The sequence below is a fragment of the Calypte anna genome, chromosome 7 (genome assembly GCF_003957555.1).
Source record: "Calypte anna isolate BGI_N300 chromosome 7, bCalAnn1_v1.p, whole genome shotgun sequence".
In the NCBI taxonomy this organism is placed as follows: domain Eukaryota; kingdom Metazoa; phylum Chordata; class Aves; order Apodiformes; family Trochilidae; genus Calypte; species Calypte anna.
Window position 1 is genome coordinate 23,475,513 of NC_044253.1, and position 13,554 is coordinate 23,489,066.

The 13,554-nt window shown below is 37.8% G+C and overlaps 1 protein-coding gene across 1 annotated transcript in view; it reads right to left on the minus strand.

Annotated features, from left to right (window-relative positions):
- The window catches only part of PDE11A (phosphodiesterase 11A), a 77,324-nt gene that overhangs the window by 4,970 nt on the left and 58,800 nt on the right, over positions 1-13,554 (minus strand). Inside the window, 3 exon segments of the mRNA XM_030454663.1 lie at positions 7,246-7,329; positions 10,108-10,178; positions 13,146-13,213. Of these exon segments, the coding sequence (XP_030310523.1) occupies positions 7,246-7,329; positions 10,108-10,178; positions 13,146-13,213 (223 nt within the window).

A 13,554-nucleotide genomic window follows, 5' to 3' on the forward strand; every position in this document is an offset into this window, starting at 1 on the left:
GACTCCCGAGTTTTGCTGAAGTGGCTTTCACATGAGAATACATAGGCCAAAGGTAAGCCATCTATCTGAAAGTCCTTGACCTTCAGATTACTTCAGATAAAAGGAAACCTGTACTGCAGTCATCCACAGATTTGATCTTCCTAATGCAAATACTTGATGGAAGTTCAATTGGAAATCCAAAAGTATTTCTGTATATATCACTGTGTACTAAAAATAAAAGAACTGCTAAAATTCTGATTTCTATGGGTAGAGTATAGCAGATAAAATGATACAGATATCTAGGACTTAACTTCTATGAACTTTTGACTGTATGCATATATGAATTAATTATTTGCCCTACTGATTCAGGGCCATTTTCAATCATTGTTGATGAAAAAATACTGTATTTGTGTGGAAGCTGAGTTCATGAAAAAAACAATTACTGCAATCTCCTCACAGCTGAATTAGAATTTGTTAACAGTTTCCTTCTAAGTGTTACTGAGGAGAGGTCCAGGTTGTCAAGTACATAATGTATCAGTGCATTACTTTTGTGTTTCTGCCAGGGCATTTTTTTCTGATGCTTAAAAATGTAGTTAGATGAAATGAATATATTACTAATTTTCCTGATAGAAAACAGAATATTTTTTTTTTACTTTATTTGTATAAATGGTCTGCAGTGCAGAAGGAAGCCAGCTGTGACTGGAAAGGGATCAAATATATGTAGAAGTGCTCAGCTTTTCCACTATGGGTTAGTGTTATGCTTCTTTCTGGTGATGGCACACTTACAAGGCTAATGCTGCACTCCTTTGTTAGCACACATGCATACTATGGAGGGATGATCAAGTTAGATTCTCCACTGGTAAAATATGCCAGGTACTTTGGGGAGGAAAATGTCTATAGGGCTCCTGGTAGCCAAATGTATTCTTACTGCTATGAAGCATGCTGTGCTGTCAGAGGGAAAGAGTAATACTAAAGAGCAGGGTACCTACCAGAGTAGCTCAATTGATGTGTTGCCATAGTTGCAAAGGATTCATCTGTTCATAATAATTTCATGAAATGAAAGGTTTGCTCAGAAGAAGAGATACTGTTTCATAAAAAACTTATTTGGCTCTGCTGTTTATGTGTTTGATTCTATGAAGCACGCAAGAAACAAAATCTTTCTAACTCTTTTCCTTTCAACATTTTAACCAAGCAGCTGATCAATGTCTTCTGCCTTGCTATTAAATGGATTCTGAAAAACTCTTCAAACCGTATCAGTCTCTTGTCCTTATTTAGTTCTTTGAATTTGCCCTCAGCTGGGAATTCTGCAGGCAACCATGATTCTGTTGTGTTAAACACTTACTTGAAGTGTTTCATCCATCATCATTTCTAGTCCTTTTCTGATGCAATGTAGTTTGTGCTTTGTCTTTCTCGAAAACTGAATGGCTGTTAAATTATCCATTTATCTTCTTTCAGATTTGCTGTACAATCTGAGTTCCCTCTATTGGCTGTCTCTTCTACCTTATCTGCCAACTTTTCAATTTACTTCCTCAGATCTTTATATACATTTCCATACAGGACTGCATGTCCTTTGCGACACACTGGGCAGATAATTTTAAATTAAACAGTAACAAGAATCTTACTGTTGTGAATTATTAATTTTTTCCTCAGAGATCAGGATGATGGCCTTTTAGTGAAGCTTAGCTTTACTAACATCAGTGGCAAATGTTGGGTTTTCGGTATTCTCACAAGTATCTTTGTTAATGACCTGCCCTTTCAGTTGAGACCTTTTTGGTGTGGCTGTATGCGAAGTAAGTTGAAGTACTCTTGTTTGAAGGGAAAAAACACTCATTTTTTCTTTTTTTTTCCCTAAGCAATTTCAGAAGCATTGTAAATTCCTAAGATTGTTGGTAGCAATACATTTGTTATAGTACAATTGTTGATAGCAATAAAATGTTTCATCAAAAATCTCACCATATGGCAAAAATCCTAGGTAAACTAACATTCTGTTAATTTCCAAAATGAATCCCTCTCTGCCCTCAGGAAACAAAAAAGGGGATCAGATTTTTGTGCCAATTGTTCATGACACTCATAAACACTAAAATCCTTTCTTCTGAAACCACCAAAACTGTGTTTCCATATTACACTGAAATAGTCACTGACTGAGAAAGGTATTGCAAATAAAAACATTCTTTCTTTTTTTCCTGTTTTTTCTTTATTGTATAGCTCTTCTCCACCTATCTGAGTTCCTATTTCAAGGCTTGAGGATCATTCTGCAGTACCCAGAAGCTCCCCTCTCTTTGACAAGCCCTTCATTCTTTGTTTACTCTTTAGCTACCAACTCCCCCCAACACTGGCATTTGGCCTGATTAAGTTTCCTCTGAAGCAAATTTCTTATGAACACAGCAAAATATGTTGCACCTGCTCTTTCTTGGATAATATTACCCCCTGGATTTCAACACAGAGTGAGACTAATTTGATCTGCCAAAGTCTGTTCAGCCTCAATGGTGTATCACATGCTGCATACTGAACCTATCGGCCCTACTAATCCTTATCAGCCAGGCAGTCTCAAGAGACAGAGATGTGCTATCTCTCATTCTCTGTGTCCAAATCAAATGTCAGGATTAAGCCCTGCCAAAAGTGTATCTTTATGGTATTCTTCTGGATCTCTGCCCCTCCACAATACATTCAACACATTTAAGGTACTTGCTAGGCTAAATGTAAATGTTTTTACTCATTCCAGATTCCCCCTAGAATCCCAGATAGAGTAATGCAAATTAATTTCTGTAGATACTATTATATGTTTAAAGCTCTCAATACCCAAGAAAATCTTGAATAGCGTTAAAACCAGCACTAAAATGGAGCAGTTCAATGGAGCACCAAGGTAGAGGTGAGCAGGGCAATTTCGGGCACACATAAGTTGTAAAGATGCGAGCTTCTTTATCTTCCACAAAGACATCTCCCTTAAATTTAAATAGCTGCTGTCATTGTCACTGACTACCTGACTATGCATTTATCTGCCCAGAAGCAGAGTGCATGGCCTTTGGCCCTGCTATTCATAGTGTTGCTGTCTGTGCCTAACAATGCTGTGAACAGAGCTGAGCTTCTGTTAGCATCTTTTGTTTGATGTGAATTGCTGATTCTTTGATGTTGTTTGTGAGAAAAATAATTATTAAAAGAATAAGATCTTTACACTCCCAACTCTGCTCCCCACTGAGAAATCTAATCTGAGTTGGGAAAAATCTGTGACTGATCCTGTGTTAGGTACACAAAACCCACAGAGTCCAGGGAAGAAATCTGCTACTGTTTATACTCTCAGCATTTCTTTGCTGGAGGGTCAGAAAGGTAATTCGTGTTAATGATCAAAATTCCATTTCCTGTTACATGAACAAGTATGTCCAAATAAATACAGAATACTTTGTGTGGTGAACCCAGCTGTCAGTGTAGCCATAGTGCTTTATTTTCAGTGGGATGTCTTAGATTTTCTGCCTAAGTTGCATGTGCTTCCCCTCTATAGAATATTCTAACAGAAAAGAGGATGATTACTTCATACTGAAGCTACACTAGTAGATTTGAAGAGTGCTACAGTTCCAGTAAATGCATTTTTTCTTATAAATTATTATTCTAATAAGCTTGTTTCTCATCTCTACCGTTGAACTCTTTTTTATTGCTGGCATTTTTGAATAAAGAGCAAATGTGATGCAGTAAAGCGTAACTAAAGTCCTTAAAATCTGAGCTTCAGACTAAATGGATGGCTGTTCTGCTACTGAAGGCAAAAACTTCATTGTCACATAAAAATAATCAGTGATCACTAAAGTAGCAAAAAAGTAAATTCAATAAAATTATAGTGTCCCAAGTGTAATAAAAAGCAATGAACAAAAAATTGGGAAGCTTTTATTTTCACAAACCTTTGATCCTCAGTGTGAAGGAAACAGATTTGATTATTAAGGTATTTTGAAAATCAAGGTGGCATGAGTCTCACATAGAGAGCATCAGATATGAGAGAACAAGGGAGTAGAGCTATGGCTTGACTTGTGCCAAGAGCAGAGTCAGGTTTACAGAGTAAACACAAAAAGGTTTTGAATGTAAACACTTGGATATGGGAAATCTAGCCTTGTACAATTCCTGATTTATTTATTTTTTATATCCCCAGCTATAATTATGTATCTATATTTAGCTTCAAGCTCTTCATTAGCTTATGATGTAGCCTGTTTTGTGTATCTTTGACCGTCTTTCTTATGGGTTGGACAAGCATACCAAAGGGTAGTAAAATGGGATCATTAACAGAAGGTGCACAGATCTTGAGGATTTGCTAGTTGTTTGTAATCCTTCTCACAATAAGGGGACAAGCTCAGAAAACACTTCTAGCTAGGTAAGCAGAGGAATATGATACACATCCCCTGATAAAGGAGACTTCAACATCCTGTACATGGGAGAGGAACTGCACTTTAAAATGGGCTGTCTTGAGCTACCTTAAGGAAATGCAAGAGCAAAGCTGATGCATAAGGAGGAGGCAGAACCAAATCTCAGAAAAGTGAGCCAGTCCTAAGAAATGTTGGAGAAAAGAGAAAAAACCCAAAAGGCTTAGAAGGCCCTATCTCTAAAATGCTCTACAAAGTTTATACAGGGTTTTAAGTCTGAACCATTCCTTGAAGACATTCTGATATGTACCTTGCTCAGAAGCTTTGACTGTGGAGAAGATATGATTTGTTTCTATCAGTGGCACTGGAGTGGTGCCAGGTCATTCCTGGAAGTTTGGGCTTTGAAGTTCCTTTTGTACTGCATACTTGAGATATCCAGCTGCCAAGGATAGCCTTACCCTTAAGAATGAGCAAAGAAAATGTCAAGGGGCTGTGCTGACCTCCTGTCTGACTTTAATGGGAGTCATAGTATTCAGTGGTTGCTGGAACCATCTCTGCTGAGTGGTGTCAAATAAAACAGCACAGCATTAGGGCCTGCTGGAGCAACTGGGTTGGATGCACGCATTCCCCACAGAGTTCCCTTCAGGGCTCTGGGTACTAGGGTCTGCCCACATGGACTCAGGAATTCTGATCACTAGCATAGAAAAAACTACATTCAAAAGCCTTGATCTGTTCTCTATGGTTTACTGTTGTGATTTTGGAATCAAAATAAGTGTCAAATGCTTACTTCCAACACAGGGTTTTATAAGGACTGTGCTAGTGAGATGTATAGGTACCACAAAGATTTCACTAATTTGTAAGCTGTCACTCTGCCTCTTTATGTTGTCTTTTTAATGATGCAACCCACTCTATCCCCACACGCAGTCCCAACAATGTATTGCAACAGCCAGAATATTAAAGAAAGTATTTGAAAAGAAAAAAAAATCTAAGACTTGGCCAAAGTTATAGTGCTCAGCCAGCCCTAAACAGAGGATTTACAATGCCTGAAGACACTGCTGATGAGATATGTGTATTGAGGTTTGATTAAGCTGGATATGAAAATTAAAACTTGGCTTCACACTGAAGAGAGAATCTCCCGCAGTGTAATACTGTGACATCAAGTTTTCTGTTTATGCCTAAGGCTGGTGCTGCACTGACATCCAGGTTTGATGGTGTCTCTTTTTAAAGTTGTTGAGCAGCAGGCTAATAGCTGCACAGCATGATGCAAAGTCAGCAGAAAGCAGGGAAATCAGATGTGAATATATTCCCCAGAGATCTCCTGCTAAGATGGAGCTCTAGTGTTCAGATGTAGTGTTCTCATGCAGAGGATGGGCTGATTATCAGTTCTCCCTTCTTGTAGGTTTTTGCATTACAGATGCCATTACAAATAATGAATTCCGGTATAATATGTGTTCTAGTGTAATATGAACTACTATATTGAAAAAAATTAATTTTAAAGAGTTTTCATCCAAGGTCAGTCCCTCCCCTTCCTGTTGTCCAAAATGATCTTGGTATTTTAAAAAATAGAAGTTTATGTTCTTCTGTGCTTGCTTTGTCTTAATTATTTGAAAGCTGTAGCTTTAGTTTATTTCATCGTGACAAGGACTGACCTAAGAAGGGAACATGTGCTCTACTTGGTGTTTACACAAGCACATGTTGTCCATAGACATGTCCTGTCACAGAAAAGGAGCAGCCTTTGCTGCTGGGCAGTCAATTTGTTAATGCCATAGTGGCAGCCTCAGATGCCACAAGGTACAGAGGGCAGGAGAAGACACACTTCATCCTTCTTATCTTTTATGCTATTGGTGACATATCTAGTCTATGAAAAGTAAAGGCACTGCAAATCTGTTCTTGTTTGTGTGTACGGGAGATTCATTCAGGCACAAGTTCATCAATTTACTGTTAACCTGGGAGCTGGTACCTGCTTCCCAGCTCTTGGCTTGGTATCATCACTGACACATTAATTTCTTCAAAATGTGAGACAGTTTAGGTTGCATTGGTAACAGGGGGAACTTGTTGCAGTTCTCCAAAAACACCTATTGAGAACATCACCGTGTTTTCTCAGATATCAGTGGGCAAACTGGCTGTTTGCAGTGGCATAAGGTGGTCTGTGTGGTTTCAGTGAGTAGTAGGAAGACTGGCTGACACAGTTATTGATTGCTAAGTTTCTATAGTGGTATTTTCCATTTACCATCCTGCCCATGTAACTCTGTTTTCTATAGAGGTAAGAGAGAAAAAGTTGGATGGTGAAGATTATATAACACAAGTCAAATTATGAAGCTTTGGTTTAATCCAGAAAGAGAGAAGCATTATGGTCATCATAATAAAGCAGTACTTGAAAGCTTATACACCTTACACCAAGCACCTGAGCAGTCTGTGTAGAAGCATGATTAAAAGAGTAAGTTAAACAAGTTAAACAGCATATAGGTTACACCACCAATCATTTGTCAGTGACCTCAAAGGCTTGGCACAAAGTGCCCCTTAACATTTTGGAAGGGAGCCAGAAGGGAGTGCAAAGGCTCAGCCTTGAGCTTCCCCTTGGGTCACACATATCTGGACAGGTTTGACAGCAGCACCTAATGAAGTTGTCCCTTTGGCAGCTCTCTGCAGAGCACTCCACACCTTGCCTTGATGAGAATCAGTTTGTCTCAAATATAATAAAATAAACAGCTGCCCTATCAGCTTTTATAACTTAGGAATCATATTTACAGCTATTACCACCTTCAGGGAATCCAAAGATTTCTACATAGAATTCAGGCTTTTGGTAATGTTGAGGAAAGATAACAGTTCAAATAGCCTTCAAGGCTGCACTGTAAGCTAACTCTTTTCCCCTAGAGAGGCAAGAACAATCTTCTCTGTACTCTGCAGGAGCAGTAAGTAAAATTACCTCACACAATGGCATGCAGATGCTATCAATCCACTCGAGCTGCAACCTGGGTAGTTCATCTTTCCTGTTCAGATCAAAAATGGCCTGAATGGAGACAGGAACAAAACTGTGATGCTTTATTACACTGAATTATTTTACAGACATATCATCCAGTATTTTGGAACTATGATCAAATTTTCACACCTGAACACTTTGTAAACCATAATCAATCTTTGCAGCACTCTTCCTGCTGCTTTGTCTGGCATGAAAAATAAAGTGTTTATTTGCAATTCTGTTTTGAAATTTGAAGGCTGAATGTATTTGAATTTCATAATTTTGTGATGTAAAAGAAATGCTCCACAGTTGATTTGAAACCTCCTGTAGAAAACTCCTGTATCTACGTCCAGTTGATAAGAAACCTCCTATAGAATGTAAAGTACCTTTGAGTAGAAATTTCCCTTTCTTAGGGTTTTCCAGCTCAGCAAAATGAACAGTAAAGGATCTGAGCTGGCTCCCTCCCTCCCCATTACAGACCCTTTCTCCAGAACCAGCCATGCCTGCAAATTCAATGGGTGGGAATCAACAGATCTATTTTTGGAGCAGTTAACAATTAATTTGGTTACTCAAAAAAGTGTAATTCACTGCTCATTGCACTCCCCCCCAGAAGAAATTAGAGAGGCTGAAGCTGATGGTTAAGAAGAGGATCAGTTACTGGATGAAAGGAGATTAAAGAAATTGAGTTCTGCAGAGTTTGAATGTTAGTTAAATTTCCTCCACACCTTCCCTGAGATTACTTGGATCCATCAGATTTTAATCCTCTTTCTAGTGGCCCACTAACACAAGTTACCAAATGCCTTTTTTTATACCAAGTTTTAAATCTTTCTGACTTTTCTGTAGAAAGTCTGGTCTTACTCTGAGCCCATCTCCTCAAAATTGATACCGCCTGAGAAAATTATTTTCCTTCTTAGTCTTCCAGAAACTCTAGAAACTTCTACAAACATTATATCAAATGTCTGGTTGCATTCTTCTAGTTAAAGCCTGCTCTTTCTGATGTATGCAGTTATCACACAGTGATCTAAATAAGGCCAGGAGGTAAGATTCAAGGACTTGGTGAACTTAAATGAGATTCTTGCATTTAAATTCAGAAAATTCTGTATTTCCTTCTCAAATAATTCTGAAAAATCCTTTCAATATCAAATTGTTATGAGCACAATCCAAGGAAGTAATCCTTGAGTTAGGAAATGAGAGAATAAGTCTCTTGCTCACTAACAATTCATTTATCTAACTAGCAGTAATATCTGTTTAGGTGGCTTGTCATAGCAATATGTTATCAATTACATTACCATTTGATCTTGTTTAGAAATTCCACTTTATTATGGTAAACTCTCCATGATTTTTACCCTTAGCTATCAACTGTTAGAACTGATAAACTTTGTGATTATTTACTGGCCTTATCTCACAACATAATCACTTAATGCATCAGTTCACTAGATTTTTTGGAACTGTGCAGGGCCAAACAGAGGAAAAATCTTCCTTCAAACTGTACAGCTTCAAAGCATCCCTACATGTGGACCACATGTATTCCTTGGCACAGACTGCAGAGCCCAAAGGAAGAATAAGAGGGCTTCTATGACGGAGGAAATGCTGAAGACATTTATAGCAGCAAACTCTAGTTTACCTCCTGTCAAGGCTTTTGGATGCAGGTTTTCAGAAGATAGAGAGTCCAGAGGAAAGCTCTGGCTTTTGTCTTTCTCTATACTTCTGAATCTACAGTATATCCAAAATGTAGATGTAATTATACATCTTGAAATAATTCTTAAGGTTACTGGAACATTTGCACTGGAATTCATTGCTACTTGAAGACAGTAATGTTAATATATGTATCAAAATAAAAATATGCTTCATTATCATGAGAAACACTTTTTAATATATATTTTTAATATACATACAAGGTAGGAGAGGCACTGATATCCATGCTACTTGCAGTTTATTCAGACCTACATTTGATCTCAGAATTGTGAATACCATGAGTCTTCTGCCAGACTACAGCTACCATTTTTTTTCTGAGAAGATGTACACAAAGCTACTATGTGGAACAAATCCATTAATGTCCTAACATCTGACAGTATATAAGGTGAAAAGCCATTTATTATATCTGAGCATTATTTACTATGAGCTTTTTACCTTTATTGACTTCATTAGCCCACCACCAGTTCATGTGAAATATTATCAAAGTGAGAACAAGTCTGAGCTACTGAAATGTTCCTTTTATTTTTGGAAGCATAAATATATTTGTGAATGGCTTGTAAGTTAAATTCTTTTGAATGTTTTTTTCTCACTCTTCTCCTGTTGGCTCCAGATTATGGCTTGTCAACATTTGAAAGTGTTTAACCTGGATAAGGCTGCATTTTTTCTTAGTTGTTGTTTGATGCTTTATACCCATCTGCCTATATTTCACTCAATACCAATGTACCCTTTTAAGCACAGTGTTATGTATGTTTGCATACCCATAGAGATGCTTTTCAGCATCAAATAACACAGAGACAGCTGTAGGATAAAGTAAATCCAACAATTTTGATTTCTTTAAGTAGCTGGTGATTTTAAATTTGAATACTATGTAACACCTGTTGCTTATAAAATTAAATGACAGAATAACCAAGGGAACCGTCACAGAAAATGGGGAAAAAGGCTCAAAAGTGACTGAGTTGATGGGAGAGCTTTGATACATGGCTTTAAATACATGTCCTCATTGAGCAGAGATTAAATTTATTCCAAGATTTTTCTTTACAGACAGAATACAGTCAGTTTTTCTAAATGAATGCAATGACTTTTTCTTACCCTATTCAAGTTAATAACTATTTTGGAAAGTGATAAAAAACTTACAGAAGGGATGAGTTTGAGTTTGGATCTTTCTCTGTCTCCATGTTCAAAGAACTCACTGGTCACCAGCTCAGCTGCCTAAAAGTAAAACATGATAAAGATTAGAGTTCTTGGTACACAATTTTTAAGGTAATGAGTTCTTGCTCAGAGCATGACTTCATCTTATGCTTAACTGTAAAGAAGTGAATAGCTCCATTTACGTGATGGAGCTGTCAGGTACTGATGTCAGGTACATGTTTGTATAGTTTTCAGAACTGGGCATAGAGGGGTTATAAGCACTGATAGGCACACTTAGCCCTTTTTGATGGGGAATTACATTGCAATGTTCAGGTAGCACTCAACGCAGTCACAAGCAACTCACTCAAGTATTAAGAACAGAACAGAAAATTCTAGATTCTTGTTGGCATCCACAATTATGTTTGTAAAAATGCTTTCTAAAACATGTGGGAGCTCTCTGGGTATTTACAGGCTATTGTCCTTTATAAATAACTTCAGTTTCAAAGAAACTTAATTAGCTAGTAACCTCTGTTCAATTAATTTCATGTGAAATCATAAAGGTTTCTCCCCACTAGGCTTTTCTTTTTTTCCCATGACTTTCATCACTACAGGGTCTGAATATCTAAATGCAAACTCAGATTGTGATTATCATACTGAATCGAAATCAAGAACTGGTGGGTTAGGAGGTGGAATTTGTCTTTCTGACTTTGTGAACGAAAATGTTCTATTGACAGCAGAATTTTGTGCTTCTCAGAACACAAGAGTTAAAAACAAGGTTAGTTATGGGAACAAATGGCAACTTTAGTAAGTCAAACTCTGAGCAATCCTGATATAGTAGCCTTTATGCACTGTACTCTTCTCATGTGTGGGGCTTTAAAGGTAAGGCATCTGTGACATTGGACGTGCAAAAAAAGAAAGCTAATCTACAAAGGATGGTGTTCAGTTCCTAAGGCCCCTGTCATGCCTCTTTTCAAGCTAGGAAAATATTTTGTAATGCCAAGGCACAAAAGTGCAAAGTAAGAAGAGAACAGCACTTCATCAAAATCTCAAAATTTCTTGCTCTAGCAACTATAGGTAGCTAATATCCACAAATCTTAAGCTTGTTACAGCTGAAATAAGGAGTACCAAAATAAATTGGAAGTAGGTGATGTTACAAAGTACTCTTAAATCTTAAACCAGGCTATAACACAGCTTCGAACTTTATAATATATGTAATCTCAGTGCACTAATAAAATTCTGGATCAATACTCCAGATAGAGGAATAATTTAACAACTTATCAGCAATTAAGCGTTTGCCAAGTGTATTGTATGAAAATAATCAAGACATAGTTTCACCCATCTCTCACTGCTATTCTGGCTCTGTTTGCCTTGTGTCCTGTTTCCTTCTATTCTGTTTCTATAGTCTCTTCCTGAATTTTGCCTTTTTTCATATGGCCTTTAACACCTGTGATTCATATATTTTAATCTCCTTCTCCCTCACTTGTCGTGGTCTTTTCCTTTTGTCACAATTAAAATACAACTATTTCCTGTTACTCCCCTGTGGACTTATTGGCCTCTCTGCTCAACCAAGTAATGTTCCAATCAATCCCAGACTGTGTTTTTCAGTATAAAATAAACTTGTACACTAAGCTGCAGGGGAATTTTCACCCACAGGCCTCAAAAATGATAAGGAAAAAACCCCAATTTCCCAGAGACTTCAGCACTAAATCAGCATTATAGCACAAACATTGACAACATGGAAAACAGACCCGACCTGATATTTCGGTTGTCAAAGAAAATGGAGACTCTAACTGACTTAAAAAGGAAATTTTAAGAGGCACTGCACACTGCATCTGTGGCTAGGTGGCACTGAAATATCTTATGACTGATTTTCCCACTACAGGGTATGAGCAACTTCCCTGATTTCCATGTGAGGTACCCATATTCCGTCCTTAGAAGGACTACTGTCATAGTGTGCTTATAAAAGCAAAAAAGACCCAATGACAAAACTTCAAGCTGAGCTGAAGCCCTCACCACATAGAAGTTTTTTTTACTGAGTTAATGTGCATGCAGTTTTTGTAGTTCCCTTCCAGCTTCTGTTACTTTCTTGCCCTCCAAGAAATCTGTCTGCTCCTGCCTCTCTAGTTCTCTGGTCTAGCTTCTCTTTCACACCATCATTTTAAGTATCACTTTGCTGTCAGTCAGACTCCCTCCAGGTGCTTAGCCACACTTAGCTGCACTGGTGTATTGCCTACTCATTTCTTGATTTATATTCCTCCAAAACCCTACACAGCCTGCCTTATACTGGCTTGTTCTGGATCTCAGTAAAAGACACAGAATTATTAGCATGGATATAGGAAATATTAAGGATCAATGCTGAGTAAGGAAAGATGCCTAGAAGAGGGTAAATCATGTGGTCCTGGGTAAGACTTGAGATAGGTTGCTTTCTCACAATGTAATTTTTTGCCAATGCTGGACCAAGTTTTATGTGTCTCTGCCTACTCAGCAGCAGAAGCTTGATTTTTTTGTTTGCTTCTAAGTAAAGGACATCAGAAGAGGCCCTATACTATTGTCATAGTGTAAGGCTGAGCTGGCCACTTGTAGTTTTTTTGTCAGTGTCAAAAAAATGAACACATTTCTCTTATATACCAAAGATTTTATGTATACAAAGATTCTATGTTTACAAATCATCTGCTGATATTATTGATTTAGAGGAGAGTCTGTCACTTCCAAGGAAAACCTTGAGACAAACCAAGTAAGTGCATCTACGTGAAGCTAATGCTTTTTTTGTTTAATTCATCTTTTTTCTTTTAATATGGATTTAAAAGGTTAATAAGAAGAAAGGCTGTAAAGCCAAATCTCTTCAGGTACCCACATGCTGCTCACCAGCATGTGTACATGGAAAGGTTATGCAATAAACCAGTTCTTGCAGAAACCCCCTGCTATTTTTTTATAGCATTAATACCACTGTAAATTGATTCCAGTTTTGGTCCCTTGTAAGTCAGGGCCCTGGGAATATTGTCCCACCAGTCCCGCCTCCTCCCAGCCCTGCTATTAATCATGACATGCCTGTCTTGAAATCTCCCACGGTTTGGTCGCAGCTCCAAGGTCACAGGCTGTCATTAGCATTGATCTGAAAAACAGAAATGAACAATACAAGCTGAATCAACCTTTGTTGGATTTCTAAACAACACTGCTCTGGATGCATAAATAAATAATACATATATAAAATGTTGGTCCTGGCACCCTCTTTTCTTAAGAAAAGAATGGCATGTTTGAAATCTCAGCCATCAGCATGGCTTTTCCATCACCATTATGCCTAGGAAGCCTAGTGTGTTGCAGGTCACTGGACAATGAGTTTAGGTATTGTGCATGCTACAGTAGAAAAGAAGTGATATTGCAAGGGAGTAACTGCTAATTTTGCTATGCTTCTAACACCACTTACATTAACACCTCTAATATAATAGAAAGCAT